Here is a 20110-nt window from a genome sequence, read left to right as displayed (position 1 = left end):
CAGTCATTTAGGCCGTTTTTTTTTTTAACCTTTATTTAACTAGGCAAGTGAGTAAAGAACACATTCTTATTTACAATGACAGCCTAGGAACAATGGGTTAACTGCCTGGTTCAGGGGCAGAATAACAGATTTTTACCTTGTCAGCGATTCGATCTAGCAACCTTTTAGTTACTGGCCCAATGCTCTAACCACTATGCTACCTGCCGCCCCTAAGGCCTTAGTGTTCTTGGGCACAGGCACTATGGTGGTCTGCTTGAAACATGTTGATATTACAGACTCAGTCAGGGACAGGTTGAAAATGTCCGTGAAGACACTTGCCAGTTGGTCAGCGCTTGCTTGGAGAACACATCCTTGTAAATGTCTGGCCCTGCGGCTTTGTGAATGTTGACCTGTTTAAAGGTCTTACTTACATTTCTTATAAGGGTCCTGGTTAGAGTCCCGCTCTTTGAAATCGGCAACTCTACCCTTTAGCTCAGTGCGGATGTTGCCTGTAATCCACGGCTTCTGGTTGGGGTATGTAGGTACGGTCACTGTGGGGACGACATCATCAATGCATTTATTGATGAAGCCAGTGACTGATGTGGTGTACTCCTCAATGCCATCGGAAGAATCCCAGAACATATTTCAGTCTGTGCTAGCAAAACAGTAATGTAGCTTAGTATCTGTGTCATCTGACCACTTCTTTATTGACCAAGTCACTGGTGCTTCCTGCTTTAGTTTTGCTTGTAAGAGGGAATCAGGATCATAAAATTATGGTCAGATTTACCAAATGGAGGGTGAGGGAGAGCTTTGTACGTGCCTCTGTGTGTGCAGTAAAGGTGCTCTAGAGTTTTTTAAGAGTGGGACAACATTTCGCTGGCCACAATCAACCGCCTGATCAACTCAATGCGAAGGAGATGTGTCGCACTGCATGAGGTAAATGGTGATCACAGCAGATACTGACGACTGGTTTTCTGATTCACGCACCTTGTTTTTTTTAAAGGTATCTGTGACCAACAAATGCAAATCTCTATTCCTAGTCATGTGAAATCCATAGATTACGATTTTAATTAATGCATTTCATTTGACTGATTACCTTATATGAACTATAACTCAGTAAAATCTTTGAAATTGTTGCTTTGATGAGTTTATATATTTGTTCCGTGTATTCAGTGTAAGAATTTCTTACTATAAAATCATATAAAATAAAATAATGGCACAGGACTTCATGTCAGCTAAATAAAAAAGACTACAGCCTATGGCATGGAACATAGACAGATAACATACAGTACATTTTCTTAACATCATAATGTTCCTTTAGACCTGACTAAAATAAATAAGTGGATTTAATATGTGACATCAATAAGGGATCATAGATTTCAGCTGGATTAACCTGGTCAGTCTATGGCATGGAAAGAGCAGGTGTTCCTAATGTTTGTACACTCAGTGTGTAGGCTGCTATTGTACACTGCTATCCTGTACCTTTCTCATACAGGTGTAGGATCTTAATTCAAGCCAGTTTGCTACAGCAGGAAAACAGTCCTGCAGCAACAGCAAATGTGAATTGTTATGTGGATTATAATGAATGTACATTTTTACAGGAGTTGATACATTTTTTGTTAGGGCAAACCCAAATCAAGTCTGAAATTTCAATGTGGAAATTACAAACTTTTAGAACCCTTTTTAAAAATCAAATACACGACAAGTTTGCATGTCCTGCTAAGCAGAAATATTCTTATCCACAAAAAAACGTATCAAATTAAGATCCTGCATCTGTATTCTATGCCTTTTTGTATTCCATGGGTTTCAGAACACAACATATGTCCGTCCCACCGGCCAAATGTGGCCTGAAAGCCAATTTAATGTGGCCCACCATACATTAAATAATTAAGAATGGTGCACCATTTTCTGGCCCCTTGAATCATGTCAATATCTGTAATTGGCCCCTTTGACAAATGAGTGAAACCCTAATCCTGTATCTTACTTATTCAATTTGTCTCATTGTTTTTAGGAATTGATGGTGATTGTGATTGTGAGCTCCTCCAGCCTTCAAAGGGAGACCCTGGCTTTATGGGGATTCCGGGATTGCCAGGGTTACGAGGACTTTGTGGGGCACCAGGCCCGAGGGGTGACATTGGTTTTCCCGGAGACATAGGAAGAAGTGGGGCAGACGTGAGTATCATTGTCAGTGTTCCTTTATTGACGGACCACGACTAAGACCAAGAGTTTTTCCTGACCTTGTGTACGGATCAGGAAAAGCTATATTTTTATTTAACCTTTATTTTGACAGTGTCATGCTGAGACCAAGATCTATTTTACAGATAAGCCCTGTATACACTCAATGGACATCAATATACATTATACACATTCAGACCCTTTATTCAGTACTTTGCTGAAGCACCTTTCACAGCAATTACAGCATCGACTCGTCTTGAGTATGACGCTACAAGCTTGGCACACTTTTATTTGGGGAGTTTCTCCCAGTCTTCTCTGCAGATCCTCTCAAGCTCTGTCAGGTTGGATGGAGAGCATCGCTGCACAGCTATTTTCAGGTGTCTCCAGAGATGTTCAATCAGGTTCAAGTCCGGGCTCTGGTTAGGCCACCCTGCTTTGTCCCAAAGCCACTCCTGCATTGTCTTGGCCGTGTGTTAGGGTTGTTGTCCTGTTGGAAGGTAAAACCATCGCCCCACCAGGTCCTGAGTGCTATGGAGCAGGTTTTCATCAAGGATCTCTGTACTTTGCTCCATTCATCTTTGCCTCGATCCTGACTAGTCTCCCAGTCCCTTCCACTGAAAAACATCCCCACAGCATGATGCTGCTACCACCATGCTTCACTGTAGGGATGGTGCAAGGTTTTATCTTCATAATTATACGAGGATCAATGTTTTTATGTTTGTTATCTCTAATACATACAATAGGAAAGTGATCACTGATGTCATTAGCAAATACACCACTCAATAGGTACTTGTGGGGGCTAAAGTCAGGTTAAAGTCAAAATAAATATTCTTCAAATGATCAGAGGCCGGGGTACGCAAATTAAAGTAAAAATCTCATAAAATAACTAATTCAGATGACAGAAAAGGTTTAAAATATTCAGAATAGTATCAACCGCTTCTATCAGTTCAGCAAGGGGGTGATCCTTACTACAAACAAATGCGTATTTTGGTGTGAGGCCACAGCTATAACCAAACACACAAACTTTTGGGGGATAGTGACACTTAGAGAACGAGTCGATTTCACATACAGTGGGGCAAAAAAGTATTTAGTCAGCCACCAATTATGCTAGTTCTCCCACTTAAAAAGGTTAGAGAGGCCTGTAATTTTCATCATAGGTACACTTCAACTATGACAGACAAAATGAGAAAAAAAATCCAGAAAATCACATTGTAGGATTTTTTATGAATTATTTGCAAATTATGGTGGAAAATAAGTAGTTGGTCAATAACAAAAGTTTATCTCAATACTTTGTTATATACCCTTTGTTGGCAATGACAGAGGTCAAACGTTTGGGTCCTGCAATTTGCAGGGCCCTACGTGCAGCATGTAGCCTGCCTATAGGCCGATTGGAACCTCTAGAACAACACCTGCCCAACCATAACTGATCCTATAGTTGCAATGCTTAGCCAAGGCTATACACAACAAATAGAACCTGGTTAATGTTGAGTTGATTAAAACATTTTTTTTCCATTTCATAGGGCTTCCCAGGATTTGCAGGTGTCCGGGGTCCAAAAGGTCAGAAAGGTGACGTCTATCTATGCATTAAAGGTAAGAGCGACTTTTCATTGGTCGATGTGAACATTCTACTTGCCATTGGATGTATTTATACTGAACAAAAATATATAAACGTAAAATGTAAAGTGTTGGTCCCATGAACTGAAATTAAAGATCCCTTAAGTTTTCCATACACCCAACAAGCTTATTTCTCTAACATTTTGTGGAGGAATTTGTTACCATCCCTGTTAGTGAGCATTTCTCCTTTGCCAAGATTATCCATCCATCTGACAGGTGTGGCAAATCAAGAAGCTGATTTAACAGCATGCTCATTACACAGGTGCACCTTGTGCTGGGGACAGTAATAGGCCACAATACCACAGAAATGAATGCTCTGAGAATTTTATGTTCATTTCTTTACCATAAGCTGCCTCCAACATCGTGTTAGAGAATTTGGCAGTAGGAAGCCCAGGAACTCCACATCCGGCTTCCTCACCTGTGGAATCATTTGAGGAGGGGTGGGGGGTGCTGAGGAATATTTATGTCTGTAATAACGCTCTTTTGTGGGGAAAAACGTATTCTGATTGGCTGGGCCTGGCTGCCAAGTGGGTGGGCCTATGACTTCTCAGGCCCACCCATGGCTGTACCCCTGGCCAGTCATGGAAATCCATAGATTAGGGCCTAATGAATTTATTTCAATTGACTGATTTCCTTATATGAACTGTAACTCAGTCAAATCTTAGAAATTGTCGCATATTGCGTTTATATTTATTTTCAGTATAAATACTAAATACCATCAATTGTTTTATTCTGTGTTGTTACAGCATTCAACCCACATAATGCATTTCTAAAAAAAAAAATTGAAAACCGTGATTATATATATATATTTTACATTTTTTTTAAATGTTTTCTAATTTTTTTCAAAAATGTTTCTAATTAAAAAAAAAAAAAACGCTAATTTCTTAAATGTAAAAAACAGAAATACCTTATTCAGTATTCAGACCCTTTGCTATGAGACTCGAAATTGAGCTCAATTGAGCTCCTCCTGTTTCCATTGCTCATCCTTGAGATGTTTCTACAACTTGATTGGAGTCCACATGGGTTAAATGCAATTGCTTGGACAGTGTATGTCAGAGCAAAAACCAAGCTATTAGGTCAAATGAATTGTCCGTAGAGCTCTGACACAGGAATGTGTCAAGGCACGGATCTGGGGTAGGTGCCATGAAAAGGTCTGCAGCATTGAAGGTCCCTAAGAACACAGTGGCCTCCATCATGCTTAAATGGAAGAAGTTTGGAACCACCAAGACTCCTCCTAGAGCTGGCCGCCAGGCCAAACTGAGCAATCGGGGGAGAAGGGCCTTGCTCGGGGAGGGGACCAAGAACCCAATGGTCACTCTGACAGAGAACCTTCCAGAAGGACAACCATCTCTATACAGCACTCCACCAATCAGGCCTTTATGGTAGAATGGCCAGACAGAAGCCACTCCTCAGTAAAAGGCACATGACAGCCCGCTTGGATATTGCCAAAAGGTACCTTAAAGACTCTCAGTCCTTAAGAAACAAGATTCTCTGGTCTGATGAAACCAATATTGAACTCTTTGGCCTGAATGCCAAGCGTCACATGTGGAGGAAACCTGATGTTTTTCAGCTGTAGGGACTGGGACCACTAGTCAGGATTGAGGCAAAGATGAATGGATTATAGTACAGAGAGAGCCTTGATGAAAACCTTCTCCAGAGTGCTCAGGACTTCAGACTGGGGTGAAGGTCCACCTTCCAACAGGACAACGACCCTAAGCACACAGCCAAGACAACGCAGGTGTGGCTTTGGGACAAGTCTCTGAATGTCCTTGAGTGGCCCAGCCAGACCCTGGACTTGAACCCGATCGAATATCTCTGGAGAGACCTGAAAAAAGATGTGCAGCAATGCTCCCCATCCAACCTGACAGAGCTTGAGAGGATCTGCAGAGAGGAATGGGAGAAACTTCCCAAATACAGGTGTGCCAAACTTGTAGCGTAATTTTTGCTTTATCATTATGGGGTATTGTGTGAAGATTGTTGAAAGGAAAAAATAACATTTTAATCAATTTTAGAATAAGGCTGCAACGTAACAAAATGTGGAAAAAGTCAAGGGCTCTGAATACTTTCGAAGGAGGTATATAATGAAATGAGGGTGCAGATGCCCAGGTAGGTGTGTAGAATTTTTTTTGGGGGGGGTGAATATTCCTTTGAGACCACCGGGAGACATCCTGCCAACTGATACACTGAACGTCCTGAGAACGCCCTAAAAACATCCTGGCCTGGTCCCCAATGACAGAGGGAACTCTAGGCAAAAGACTCCTAGATCTAGAGAATGGCATGCTGGGATAACATCTCGCCATAACCCTAAAACAGACCTACTATGAAGGTCACCAAATGTCCTTTGAATGTCCCCTGTCTGCTGGGAAGGTCCTTGTTATACTATTTTCTTCTATCTCTGTTGAGTTATTAATCTTTTTGTGCGCCCTGATTTATTTTGACCACTGGATGTGTTACAATGTAAGCGTGTAAAGTCTGGTTGGTTTCTAGGTGTGAAGGGAGACATTGGCCTCCCGGGGCTGGCTGGTCGTCCAGGCTTCACTGGGAGGAGAGGAGACGAAGGGAATCCGGGTGTGCCTGGTGACGCTGGCCCAGAGGTGAGTCTACCAAGGTCATTAAGGACACCAAAATCCATATTCAAACTGTTAGTGACTTAGTTACATACAGAAGGAACTGGAATTAGGAGTCTGGCCCTAAGCATGGATCTAATGTTTCTTTAAGATGCCCAAATGCTCATCATAATGAGATCCTAAAACCTCCAACTTCAAGGTTTACTTTGTTACTCTTGGTCTGCAACAAGAAGTGGAGTGTGCCAATATGTATCGCTTGATGCATCCTTGACTCGGCTAGCCTACTAACATTACACAAAATTCAAAAGACACGATTTCGCATATACATGTATGACCAAATTACACGTTTTTGCCTGTTTGTTTCACAAACATCCATGTGATTTCACAGGAATAAAGATGTAGGAGAATTATACAACGTGTAAGTTTGTATTCGTACATTGTTAAAAAAAAAAGTGGATGATGCTCGTGGTCTTGTCAAATAACTGTAATGTACCCCTTACTGCTATAACTAACTGGTGGCAGTAACCCCGGAGATGGCAAAATACGATGACTGTGAGTTTGAAATTGACTCGGGCAAGGTGTTTCTTTGAGGAAAGAACGCTTCACTGCTGGTCCTCGAGTCAAGAAATGCATATGTGACAAAGTAGATGTTTGTTAAAATACATATAAAACGTTGTACATTTAGGTGTACACTTCCATGTAATATAGTCTATTCAATATGATTATTAGGCCTTGGCAGTGTGTTTGTCTACAAGGTTGAAGAAAGACTTATTAAATTCATTCTTAATCTACATTTTCAATCTGTTGCGCTTCCCTTCTCAACACACTAAAACAATAAATGTAATTCTACAATTCAAAGGGGTTAAAACTAACACTTTTGATTAACAGAATGTGCCATTGGACTTCTTTTAAGGACGCTTTAATGAAAAAGTGTTGGTTCAACGTAGACGATTTAAATTGGCTGATACGGAATTTGTTACCGGACACAATCATTCTGATCAGCTGGTCGTACTTAGCATAGTGGCTAATTGTGCCAGGTTTGCCTATGAGAAAATCTAGCAGCTAGCCATTTTAGACCAAAGGTCTAAACCTTCCATCTAAGCAAAAGTTTGTGTATGGACTCATCTAGTCAAAGGCTGCGTTTCAAACACACTCCCTCCTCCACTTACCCTCGCCTTATGCCCTTGAAGGAATCCCTGCGGCCATCTGTGCCGTCGGTCCAAACAATTAGCTAAGCAGGTGTACAACTCTGTACAAGCCTGAAATATCCCATAATTCAATTCGCGATGATTGGACATCCACTAAGAAAAGTCAGCCAAAACATAAAACCAACATCAATATGGAGAAGTCGTAAAAATTAATGTAAATAAGTTAGAAATTGTGCTACTAATGCACGACGGCACAAACACATATCATAAAACTAATGATAGTTTGATTTACCAGATATCGTCAGGTGGCTAGTTATTCGATGATGCGGATGCGTTGTCTTCTAACCAAGATACGAAATGCAATCATAATTGACTGTAGCATATATAAAGCACACACAACAGCTACCAGTGGTTCCATGATGACTGAAAACACAACCGTGGGACGAACGAGTGACGAATATCCTGGCAAGAGCTGTCCATTTAAAATTAATTGATTCTTCCCTCGCCCTGCAAGTGTCAACTCATCATTCGTCATGATACGTCATCAGAAGTGTCCACTTCATTTGAGGGCTAAGGGGAGAGGGTGTCTTTTCTGTATTTGGAATGCAGCCTAAGTTTGATTGGTTCCACTCAGGGTGACAGTTACTCAGGATTCCCGGGCGAGAGAGGGTATCCAGGTAATGACGGGCCAAAAGGGCTTGCTGGACCCGTCGGCCCCCCAGGACCTGATGTGATTGGGGCAGTGGGAGAACGGGGACTCCCAGGCGACCAGGGACCTCCAGGATTCAGGGGATCTCCTGGGCTCAAAGGAGTCAGGGGTAAGGAGCTTGTCAGTCTGTGTGAAACACAAAGACAGATCAGGGTTGGAAATCAGCGTTCATTACTGTTGGTCATAAATGACCTATTTATTAGTTATTTTTGTGTATGTATTATTACACTGGATGAAGAGTGGTATATGAACAAAATACATGTATGCACACTCAATTACAACCTTGGAGTAAACTGAAACACCCCTTCATGACAAAAAATAGCAAATAAGAAGCGCTTTTAAAACATTATGCAAGACATCCTGTTTGTCCTCCTCACCCTATCCCATGCCGCCTTTCTCTTGTGCAGGTGACACCCTACCCTGCATACCCAGTAACCCTGGTGCCCCAGGACAGAAAGGCGATTCCGGAAGCCCAGGTATAACTTATAGAAACTCCAGCACATTGTGAAAAGTATCACTTTGTTATTGTGCTAATGTTTCAGCATTTCGGCATGCTTACAGGTCTATATGTCTTATAAATGAATGAGTAGTATATGACAATAAAAAAATGCACAAAGTTGCCTCAGTCATGTGAACATAACAATACACACAAAAAGAATTATCATGGATAAACACCATTTTTATTTAATCTTTATTTTAGCAGGGAGTCATGATGAGACCACAGTGTATTTTGAAGATGAGCCCAGCATGAACACGTTAATAAACAACAATTACTCTATACATACACTACCGTTCAAAAGATTGGGGTCACTTAGAAATGTCCCTGTTTTTGAAAGAAAATCACATTTTTTGTCTACTAAAATAACATCAAATTGATCAGAAATACAGTGTCGACATTGTTAATGTTGTAAATGACTATTGTAGCTGGAAACGGCAGATTTATTTTATGGAATATCTACATAGGCGTACAGAGGCCCATTATCAGCAACCATCACTCCTGTGTTCCAATAGCACGTTGTGTTAGCTAATCCAAGTTGATAATTTTTTGAAGGCTAATTGATCATTAGAAAACCCTTTTGCAATTATGTTAGCACAGCTGAAAGAAGCAATAAAACTGGCCAACTTTAGACTAGTTGAGTATCTGGAGCATGATCATTTGTGGGTTCGATTACAGGCTCAAAATGGCCAGAAACAAATAACTTTTTCTGAAACTCGTCAGTCTATTCTTGTTCTGAGAAATGAAGGCTATTCCATGTGAGAAATTGCCAAGAAACTGAAGATCTAGTACAACGCTATGTACTACTCCCTTCACAGAACAGCACAAAATGGCTCTAACCAGAATAGGAAAAGGAGTGGGAGGCCCCGGTGCACAACTGAGCAAGAGGACAAGTACATTAGAGTGTCTAGTTTGAGAAACAGACGCCTCACAAGTCCTCAACTGGCAGCTTCATTAAATAGTACCCACAAAATACCAGTCTCAACGTCAACAGTGAAGAGGCGACTGTGATGCTGGCCTTTTAGGCAGATTTCCTCTGTTCAGTATCTGTGTTATTTTGCCCATCTTAATCTTTTCTTTTTATTGGACAGTCTGAGATATGTTTTTTTCTTTGCAACTGCTGGTACTATTTAATGAAGCTGCCAGATGAGGACTTGTGAGGCGTCTGTTTCGCAAACTAGCAGGGGTTGGGCTAAAAAATTCTGCAGACTTATTTCATTGTGATAATCTTGTCACGTGTTCTAACAGTGAGCAAGGAGAAATGTGCCAGATTGAATGGTACTGGTTGAATGGTATGGGTTGAGTATGCCAGTTGAACATACACTTAATTTATAATAACAGACACTAACTCTCAAAACAGGTTGGCACTGAACATGGTGTGACACATTTCTCCTTTTTTGTCTAGGGCTGAACGGAGAGTCAGGACCCCCAGGGTATCTTGGAGCTTTGGGCCCAGACGGGGTGAAGGGAGAGAAAGGAGACTTTGGACTGTCTGGCCCACCTGGACCCATAGGTAGAAATATGATACATATTTTTACCATTAGAGAATATTACTGCCTGATTAAGTGCCTTCTCTCCATTCTGCTTTACTCACTAGAGATTGTCCCCATTGTAAAGCCTCAAACATATCACAAATAGGGGGTACTTATATTTTTCTCGTTTCACTGCATGTACAAGTGTTTTTGTATATCCCTGAGACACCCTTAGAGGATGGGGTCTCAGCTAGAAATGAGACATTATTGACAGCGAACCTGGAGCAATCAGGTTTAAGTGCCTTGCTCAAGGGCACAGCGGCAGATTCTTCACATAGTTGGCTCAAGAATTCGAACTAGCGATCTTTTCGCTTACTGGCCCAACCGCTAGGTTACCAGTCATACTATTTTTTTTATAGGTGGTAGATCGGCTTTAAAATTCTGATAATATGTGGCTTCCATCAATGTAATTGTCTGCATCATTTCCAATCCCCCCTTTACAGTGCATTCGGAAAGTATTCAGACCCCTTCCCTTTTTTTCACATTTTGTTACATTACAGCCTTATTCTAAAATGGATTAAATAAAAACAAATGTCATCAATCTACACACAATACCCCATAATGACAAAGCGAAAATAGGTTTTTAGAAATGTTTGCAAATGTATAATTTTTTTTATCAGAAATACCTTATTTACATAAGTATTCATGCCCTTTGCTATGAGACTCGAAATTGAGCTCAGGTACATCCTGTTTTGATTGATGAGATGTTTCTACAACTTGATTGGAGTCCACCTGTAGTAAATTCAATTGATTGGACATGATTTGGAAAGGCACACACCTGTCTATATAAAGTTCCACAGTTGACAGTACATGTCAGAGCAAAAACCAAGCACTGCTGTCGAAGGAATTTTCCGTAGAGCTCTGAAAAAGGATTGTGTCCAGGCACCGATCTGGGGAAGTGTACCAAAAATTGTCTGCAGCATTGAATGTCCCCAAGAACACAGTGGCCTCCATCATTCTTAAATGGAAGAAGTTTGGAACCACCAAGACTCTTCCTAGAGTTGGCCGCCCAGCCAAACTGAGCAATCGTGGGGAAATGGTCTTGGTCAGGGAGGTGACCAAGAACCCGATGGTCACTCTGACAGAGCTCCAGAGTTCCTCTGTGGAGATGGGAGAACCTTCCAGAAGGACAACCATTTATGCAGTACTCCACCAATCAGGCATTTATGGTAGAGTGGCCAGACGGAAGCAACTCCTCATTAAAAGGTACATGACAGCCTGCTTGGAGTTTGCCAAAAGGCAAATAAAGGACTCTCAGACCATAAGAAACAAGATTCTCTGGTCTGATTAAACCAATATTGAACTATTTGGCCTGAATGCCAAGTGATACGTCTGGAGAAAACCTGGCACCATCCCTACGGTGAAGCATGGTGGTGGCAGGGTAGCCTAGTGGTTAGAGCGTTGGACTAGTAACTGGAAGGTTGCAAGTTCAAACCCCCGAGTTGACAAGGTACAAATCTGTCGTTCTGCCCCTGAACAGGCAGTTAACCCAGTTAACCTAGGCCGTCATTGAAAATAAGAATTTGTTCTTAACTGACTTGCCTAGTTAAATAAAGGTGAAATATTATTTTTTCTTTTTAAATCATGCTGTGGGGATGTTTTTCAGCTGCAGGGACTGGGAGACTATTTAGGACCGAGGGAAATATGAAAGGAGCAAAGTACAGAGAGATCCTTGATGAAAACCGGCTCCAGAGCACTCAGGACCTCAGACTAGGGTGAAGGTTCACCTTCCAACAGGACAATGACCCTAAGCACACAGCCAAGACAATGCAGGAGTGGCTTCTAGACAAGTCTCTGAATGTCCTTGAGTGTCCCACTCAGAGCCCACACTTGAACCCAATTGAACATCTCTGGCGAGACCTGAAAATAGCTGTATAGCGATGCTCCCAATCCAATCTGACAGAGCATGAGAGGATCTGCAGAGAAGAATGGGAGAAACTCGGAGCAGAGCTAATATGTTGGAGTGAACGGCTGTGTTTGAGAGGCTCCTGCAACTTTCTTGCGAAATAATCTAACTTAACCTACTTTATGGCACTTTTTACAACAAACGTTTCTTTCTAATACAAGATTGTAACTTTCTATGTGAAAATGCCGAGTAATAAGCGACCAAAGGACAATAAATCCACATTGGAGGGCTACTCTCCACTAAACAACGAGACAGACATGGCAGAAGGCACAGGCAACAACGTAACACTTACAGAACTTACCCGGGCTTTTGGAGAACTACGTGTTGCTTTAGCTGAGGATCTTAAGGCTACTATTGCTGAACTGGACACCAAAATCGAGAGCATCATTCGAACGGTCACTTCGCAGGGCCAGAGTATTGTGGACCTTGAGAAGGCCTTGAGATTGACGAGTTAGAGAAGCTATGCACGTCATTGCAGGATAGTGTGCAGAGGCTTTCTGTGAAAGTGGTTGACCTGAAGGGCCGATCCAGACGTAATAACCTTCGCGTTGTTGGCTGGCAGAGGGGGTGGAGGCGGGCTCTCGTCCCAGATGAATACCAGGCCTGTTGTTTTTAAATACATTTGCAAAAAAGTTTTTTTAACAGTTTTTGCTTTGTTCATTATGGGGTATTGTGTGTACATTGATTAGGGAAAATAACAATGTAATCAATTATATAATAAGGCTGTAACGTAACAAAATGTGGATAAAGTCAAGAGGTCTGAACACCTTCCGAATGCATTGTAAATAGGTCCATTTAATTCTGTCTGCCTTGCCGTTCCAAATAAATTGTTTGCTAATAGAATTTAAAAAACAAGTCGCTAGGTGTAGGCAAGGCCATAAGCAAATAGGTAAACTAGGAAATGACTAAAGATTTAATGATGGTTATTTTTTGCACAAATGGACAGGTATTTTCCTATCCTTGGTAGCAAGATCTTATTTCTATTCAAATCTATTGTAGTGAGATGATTTATTTATTTTTGGGATATGAATACCGAGTATGTCCACTACACCATCAGACAATTTTATTGGTAATCTACACGGTAATGTAAATGTTTAATGTTTTTTGTGATCCAATACGTAATATAGTACACATCATAATTTGGTTGTAATCCAGAGAGGTTAGAAAAATTATCTAAATCCTCTATGAGGCTGTGGAGGGATCGAAATTGTGGATTTAAACGAAAACATGAATCATCAACGTACAATGACACCTTTGTTTTTAAGCCCTGGATTTCTATCCCCTTGATATTATTTTATATGAATAGCTAATATTTTGATGGCCATAAAAAATACATATGCCGATAGGGGACAACCTTGTTTTACTCATGTTTTACAGTTTAGTTCTTTCTGAGAAGCAGGCCTTTATTTACTATTTTACACCTAGGGTTACTGTACATACCTTTAACCCATCGTGATTTTCCGAAATTTAAATATTTCATATATATATATAAATTCCAGTCGTACTAGCGATGAATACCAGGCCTGGTTTCCCAGATTTTTCATAGTGTTCTATTGTTTCCGGTACTTGTCTTATGTTATCGCCAATGTATTGTCCTTGTAAGAAAGCTGCCTGATTAGGATGAGTAATATCCAACAATACCTTTTAAATTCTATGCACTATGTTAGACAGAGAGTGTTTCATCTTATCTTATAACCCTAACCCCCACTGGTCAAGTCTGTTGGAGTACCTCTGCCCAGATTGTTGGCAGTCAATCTTTTTTTGTGTTCACCCAGAATTTGGTCATCAGCCTAGTAAAAATACTCCAGACCAGAAGGTGGGAATAGTGTTTCTTTCTTAAAGGATCAATGCAGCTGTTTTTTATGTCAATACCATATAAATTCTGGGAAACAACTAAGTACCTTACTGTGATTGTTTTCAATTAAAATGGTCAAAAAGACAAATGTGCTTCTTAGCAAAGAGCAATTTCTCAAGAATCTTGCTTGAACTGTCTTACTAGGACTGAAAACTAGCTGTTATTGGCAGAGAGGTTTGGAACTCTCTTTCTTATTGGTCTATTACCTAATTTACCGCCTGTTGAAGTCACCAGGCATGCCAAAACTCCATCCCACCAAAACAGGCAAAACATTTCAGGTGGTCTTTTCTAACTTACACTAAAAGTTAATTATCATAATTTTCACAATTGCAAAGTATTATTCCAACGTCATGGTGTAGAAATATATATAAAACACAGGGAAAATATAGTTTTGGACTGCACTGGGCCTTTAAAGGGATAGTGCGAGATATTGCAATTTGAAGGAAGTTGAAGGTAGTTTCACGAGCCATTGCTGCTGTACCTGTAGACTTCCAGTCATTGTGCTAATTCTAGTCATCAATTGCGCTAATGCTAGTTAGCAACTTCTTTCAAACTGCATGCAGACCCATAACATTTTCATCCATGACTGGCTGTGGGTAAATACAAAAAGGGTTCAATTGACAACATCTCGCAATATGCCTTTAAGCTTTTTTTGGCATGTCCATGCTACTATATAGCCAATGTTACCTAACCAGCTGTGCTAATAATCTGTAGAAACCCCTTGATGATACTAGCTAGATGGTCACAACTAGATAACGATCAAGATGATTAAGTCACTCTCAATTATCCCATGCTGCCAGTGTCAGCTAGCCAAATGTCTAGCTTGCTAGCTAATGTTAGCTAAACGATTAGTATTAGTCATGGGCAAACAATGCTTTCTGAGGCCAAATTTAGCTGAAAAGCTGTTAATTACTGAGCCTTTAACACAATGCTCATTAGCGACACCTACTGGTCAGTTATACACAGCAGCTATTGATGATGATATAACACAGGCACAGTGGCACAGTGGCACAGTGTGGTTAGTCATTGGCTAGGTCAAGCTAAACTCAGATCGAAAAACCAGGTTCACATTTCATGGTCTATGGCATTATTTAGGCTAATCTTATCATATACTAAATAAAACAAATGATTTGAACACCAATGTGCAGCTACTAGTGTTGGTTTTTAAAAAAACAGTACCAAGGCAGGATTCGGCTCCATGCCTTTTGGCAAACTCGGCACGATGCTCTTGTTCAAGTGTTACCATTCGAGTGCTTTGATCAGGAAAAAACATCCAAAGTTAATTTGTTAGTAATTTGTCCAGCAGAGATCTGTGTTTTGAAAGCAACTTGATATTGATGAAAGCACTGAGACTATGGCGGAATCAGTGGGATATCGCATATGAAACACATGATTTTCTGAAACGTTATATAAGCTTCAGGTCTTTGTTTGGATCAGACTGCTCTGCAATTTTGACACAAGTCTTGATGTGTCAGTGTCTTGCGTAACATTACTAGTTAACATCGTAATTTGCATATAAACATATATATATATATATATAAACATATATATCCAGCTAGCTAGTTAACTAAAGATACTGGTTTAATATTAATGTTACTAGCTACAGTGGCTAGATAGCTAGCTTATGGAGGAAACATTTAGTGTTCATCATTGTGTGCACTTGATGCACTTACCATCCCATTAATTTAATATGAAGTGTGACTGGCTCAGCTAGCAAGCTAACGTAAGCTAGATAGCTAATGGGGATTTTTGTGAACGTATCAATGTAATATAATGTTCTGTCAAGCACAAAACTCCTTAGCTAGATGTAAAATATGCAACCAAGGTATAACTAAGACTTGCTCTAGATTATTATACTGTATATATTTTTTCCAGAGGTTTTAAGCAGATTTATTGTTTTAGTTAAGATAAATTCTAGCTGTTTTGCAGATGAAAGGGGGTGGATGTCACTGGGAAAAGTACTCTATTTTCTCCTTCTCGTTGTTGCTCCTTTCATGCTTTCTGATTAGCTCAAAGTCAAGTTAACAACCAGGCTGATTCTACATTGAAACGTGTTGTTCTAGCAAGTGAAGGAACGGCCCTCTACCGTGCAGACCAACAATCTTGGTGGTGTGTTCGTACCTTAAGACACTGTGCTTTGTTGCTTGTAACATTCCACACAACAATTTAAGTTCATTTAATTGAATTAAAGCTTACACTAGATCATGTTCTCTCTTTCCCTACCACAGGCTCGTCGGGGTGTATTGGAGACTCTGGAGAGGCTGGTGCTGAGGGTCTGAGCTACGACGGAGCTGCCGGCTCTCCTGGCTTCCGAGGGTCTCCAGGACTGAAGGGCCCATTTGGGGACTCTGTCCCTGGTGCTCCAGGACCTACAGGCCTCAAGGGCGTACTGGGTCTGTCGGGGCCCAAAGGAGTGCCAGGTCCACCCGGTCCAATTGGATTAACAGGTACCACCAATAAGCAACATTGAAATTGATTCAAGATTTTGAAATGTCTGCTTTAGGTAGTGTGTTGCATATTACAGCTGACAGTCTTATAATGTGTACAGTCACATGCCTCACAACTGGTCAGAGAAACCAGAAACTACCAGAAACACCAGAAACTTTCTTGAAACTACCAAAGACACCAGGAGATATCCACAAAAATTGAGAAGTTTTAGTTCATTATGTGTGATCTCAGAGAGGGTTGACTTGTCTTCTCTAGGTGCTGCGGGGCTTCCTGGTACACCGGGAAGGAAGGGGGAGCAGGGAGAGAGTGGTGCCACAGGCAGATATGGGGCCCCAGGGCCCACCCCTGAACAGTGTGAAGAGGGGGCCCCAGGCCTTCAAGGAATCATGGGACTAATAGGGGACATAGGCCCTCCAGGTAGGTCCTACTGACAATAGCAGCTTTTCAAATCAGAAAGAAAATAAAAACTTGTGTGCGTGGTAGGGAATTTATTTTTAGGTCTGCCTCATTGGGTAATATCATAATTCTGTGTGTGTGTGTCAGGTTACGCAGGCGAGAAGGGTGATAACGGAGAGGAGGGTCTGTCCGGCACGGGTCCTAAAGGAGCTGCAGGGAAACCGGGCTCTCCAGGGTTTCCTGGGTACCTTGGAGCCCAGGGCCCCGTGGGGCCATTAGGAGACCCTGGCATACCCGGGGCTCAAGGGCAGAAAGGTGAGAGGGACACCAAATCACTCTACATAGTCTATGAAAAGTAGTACGAATTAACATTCTAAGTGGTTTGCAAGTATGGACATTGGAACGTAATCTATGGGGACATCTGGGGTCCCAGCCAATGCAACAAACATTAGCATTAGCATCCATGATGTCCTATGTGTGCAGCCAGAGCTGAGCTGATATCCAATATGGCGTCCTGTGTTCAGGTATAATAGGAGTACCTGGTAGGGATGGGTCAGTGGGTGGTCCAGGGAGGAGTGGAGCACTAGGATCCCCGGGAAGGAAAGGAGAGAGGGGCTTTGACGGTCAACGAGGCTTACCAGGAGATGAGGGCCTCAAAGGAGAAAAGGGTATGTGAATAAAGTCAACATAGAAATCACACTCACAACATTATTCAATGCAGTGCTCGTTAAAACAATGTCTCTGATCAAGAGTTTGTAGACGCACCATTTTTGTATAACATTGGAGTGCAGTTGAGAATCTTCAATATCCCACTAGTTGCGTTGCAGCAAGTTGTCAAAAATACATTCAAATAGCATACATGTATCATTCTACTGTGCACTATTTGTAGATATGTGATTGTAAGAGAGATGGTCTAACTTTTCCATCTGTTCCAGGTAGAAAAGGTGCCCCCGGAGACACAGGAGACACCAACTTCATTCCGATCAAAGGACTACCAGGAGCTCCCGAACCCCCAGGTCTGGATGGCTTCACTGGTCCAAGAGGTGAGAGAAAAGCCACAATCAACATGTAATCTCACTAATGTTAATATTCAGTTCCTTTAGAAATTATTCATACCCCTTGACTATTTCCACATTTTGTTGTTTTACAGCCTGAATTCAAAATGGATTAAATGTATGTTTTTCTCTCACCCATCTACTTCACAGAATACTCCATATTGACTAAGTGAAAACATGTTTTTAGAAATGTTTGCAAATTCATTGAAAATGAAATACAGAAGTTTACATACACTCAACTAGTATTTGGTAGCATTGCCTTTAAATTGTACAACGGGTCAAACTTTTCGGGTAGCCTTCCACAAGCTTTCCACAAAACATTGGTAGAATTTTCACCCATTCCTCCTGACAGAGCTGGTGTAACTGAGTCAGGTTTGTAGGCCTCCTTGCTCGCACATGCTTTTTCAGTTCTACCCACAAATTTCCTATAGGATTGAGGTCAGGGCTTTTGATGGCCACTCCAATACCTTGACTTTGTTGTCCTTAAGCCATTTCCATTTTGTCACTTTGGAAGTATGCCTGGGTTCATTGCACATTTACGACCAAGCGTTAACTTCCTGACTGATGTCTTGAGATGTTGCTTCAATATATCCACATAATTTTACTCCCTCATGATGCCATCTATTATCTGAAGTGCACCTAACCTAAAAAGTGTTAAACAAATAAAAATGTATTTTATTTTTTAGATAATTCAAAGTTGCCACCTTTTCCCTTGATGACAGCTTTGTACACTCTTGGTATTCTCTCAACCAGCTTCACCTGGAATGTTTTTCCAACAGTCTTGAAGGAGTTACCACATATGCTGAGCACTTGTTGGCTACTTTTCCTTCACTCTGTGGCCCAACTCATCCCAAACCATCTCAATTGGGTTGAGGTCGGTGATTGTGGATAACAGATCATCTGATGCAGCACTCCATCACCCTCCTTCTTGGTCAAATAGCCCTTACACAGCCTGGAGGTGTGTTGGGTCATTATCCTGTTGAAAAACAAATGATAATACCTCTAGGCGCAAACCAGATGGTATGGCGTATCGCTGCAGAGTGCCTTGAATTCTAAATAAATCACTGACAATGTCACCAGCAAAGCACCCCCACACCACCTCCTCCATGCTTCACGGTGGGAACTACACATGTGGAGATCATCTGTTCACCTACTCTGCGTCTCACAAAGACACGGCGGTCGAACCAGAACACTCATATTTGGACTCATCAGACCAAAGGACAAATGTCAACCGGTCTAATGTCCATTGCTGTCCTTTAGTAGTGTTTTCTTTGGGCTTTCGAGTGGCATAGCGCTCTAAGGCACTGCATCTCAGTGCTAGAGGTGACACTACAGACCCTGGATCGATTCCAGGCTGTATCACACTTTGATTGGGAGTCCCATAGGGCAGTGCATAATTGGCCCAGTGGCGTCCAGGTTAGGGTTTGGCCGGGGTAGGCCATCCTTGTAAATAAGAATTTGTTCTTAACTGACTTGCCTACTTAAATACATTTAAAAAATAAAAAATAAAAATGAATACCTGATTCACGCAGTCTCCTCTGAACAGTTGATGTTGAGATGTGTCTGTTACTTGAGCTCTGTAGAGTATTTATTTGGGCTGCAATTTCTGATTCTGGTAACTCTAATGAACTTGTCCTCTGCAGCTGAGGTGTGTCTTCCTTTCCTGTGGCGGTCCTCATGAGAGCCAATTTCATCATGTCGCTTGAGGGGGTTTTGCGATTGCACTTGTTGAAGAAGTTCTTGAAGTTTTACATATTCATTTCTCTTTGCTTATTTGAGCTGTTCTTGCCATAATATGGACTTTTGCCAAATAGGGCTATCTTCTGTATACCACACCTACCTTGTCACAACACAATTGATTGCATTAAGAGTGAAAGAAATTCCACAAATTAACTTTTAACAAGGCACACCTTTTAATTGAAATTAAACATTCCAGGTGACTACCTCATTAAGCTGGTTGAGAGAATGCCAAGAGTGTGCAAAGCTGTCATAAAGGCAAAGGGTGGCTACTTTGAAGATCCTCAAATATAAAATATATTTAGATTTGTTTTACACTTTTTTGTTTACTGCATGATTCCATATGTGTTATTTCGTACACACCTACTCATGCCAGGGTTTTTCTTTATTTTTACTATTTTCTACTTAGTAAAATAATAGTGAAAACATCAACACTATGAAATAACACATGGAATCCTGTAGTAACCAAAAAAGTGTTAAACAAATCAAAATA

At 41.2% G+C, this 20110-nt stretch overlaps 1 protein-coding gene across 4 annotated transcripts in view; it reads left to right on the top strand.

Annotated features, from left to right (window-relative positions):
* The window catches only part of col4a4 (collagen, type IV, alpha 4), a 161886-nt gene that overhangs the window by 109907 nt on the left and 31869 nt on the right, over window positions 1-20110 (top strand). For all 4 annotated transcript variants that reach the window (XM_020503910.2, XM_031790323.1, XM_020503913.2 and 1 more), the window contains 11 exons: window positions 1991-2151; window positions 3675-3744; window positions 6256-6362; window positions 8118-8301; window positions 8600-8668; window positions 10094-10201; window positions 16210-16428; window positions 16685-16846; window positions 16973-17140; window positions 17350-17493; window positions 17761-17868. In XM_020503910.2, coding sequence (XP_020359499.1) covers window positions 1991-2151; window positions 3675-3744; window positions 6256-6362; window positions 8118-8301; window positions 8600-8668; window positions 10094-10201; window positions 16210-16428; window positions 16685-16846; window positions 16973-17140; window positions 17350-17493; window positions 17761-17868 — 1500 coding nt within the window. The remainder of the gene's footprint in view (window positions 1-1990; window positions 2152-3674; window positions 3745-6255; window positions 6363-8117; window positions 8302-8599; window positions 8669-10093; window positions 10202-16209; window positions 16429-16684; window positions 16847-16972; window positions 17141-17349; window positions 17494-17760; window positions 17869-20110) is intronic.

Source organism: Oncorhynchus kisutch, linkage group LG15 (assembly GCF_002021735.2).
Source record: "Oncorhynchus kisutch isolate 150728-3 linkage group LG15, Okis_V2, whole genome shotgun sequence".
Taxonomy (NCBI): Eukaryota; Metazoa; Chordata; class Actinopteri; order Salmoniformes; family Salmonidae; genus Oncorhynchus; species Oncorhynchus kisutch.
The sequence above is the reverse complement of the archived record's forward strand: the minus strand, read 5'-3'. Positions and strand labels throughout refer to the sequence as shown.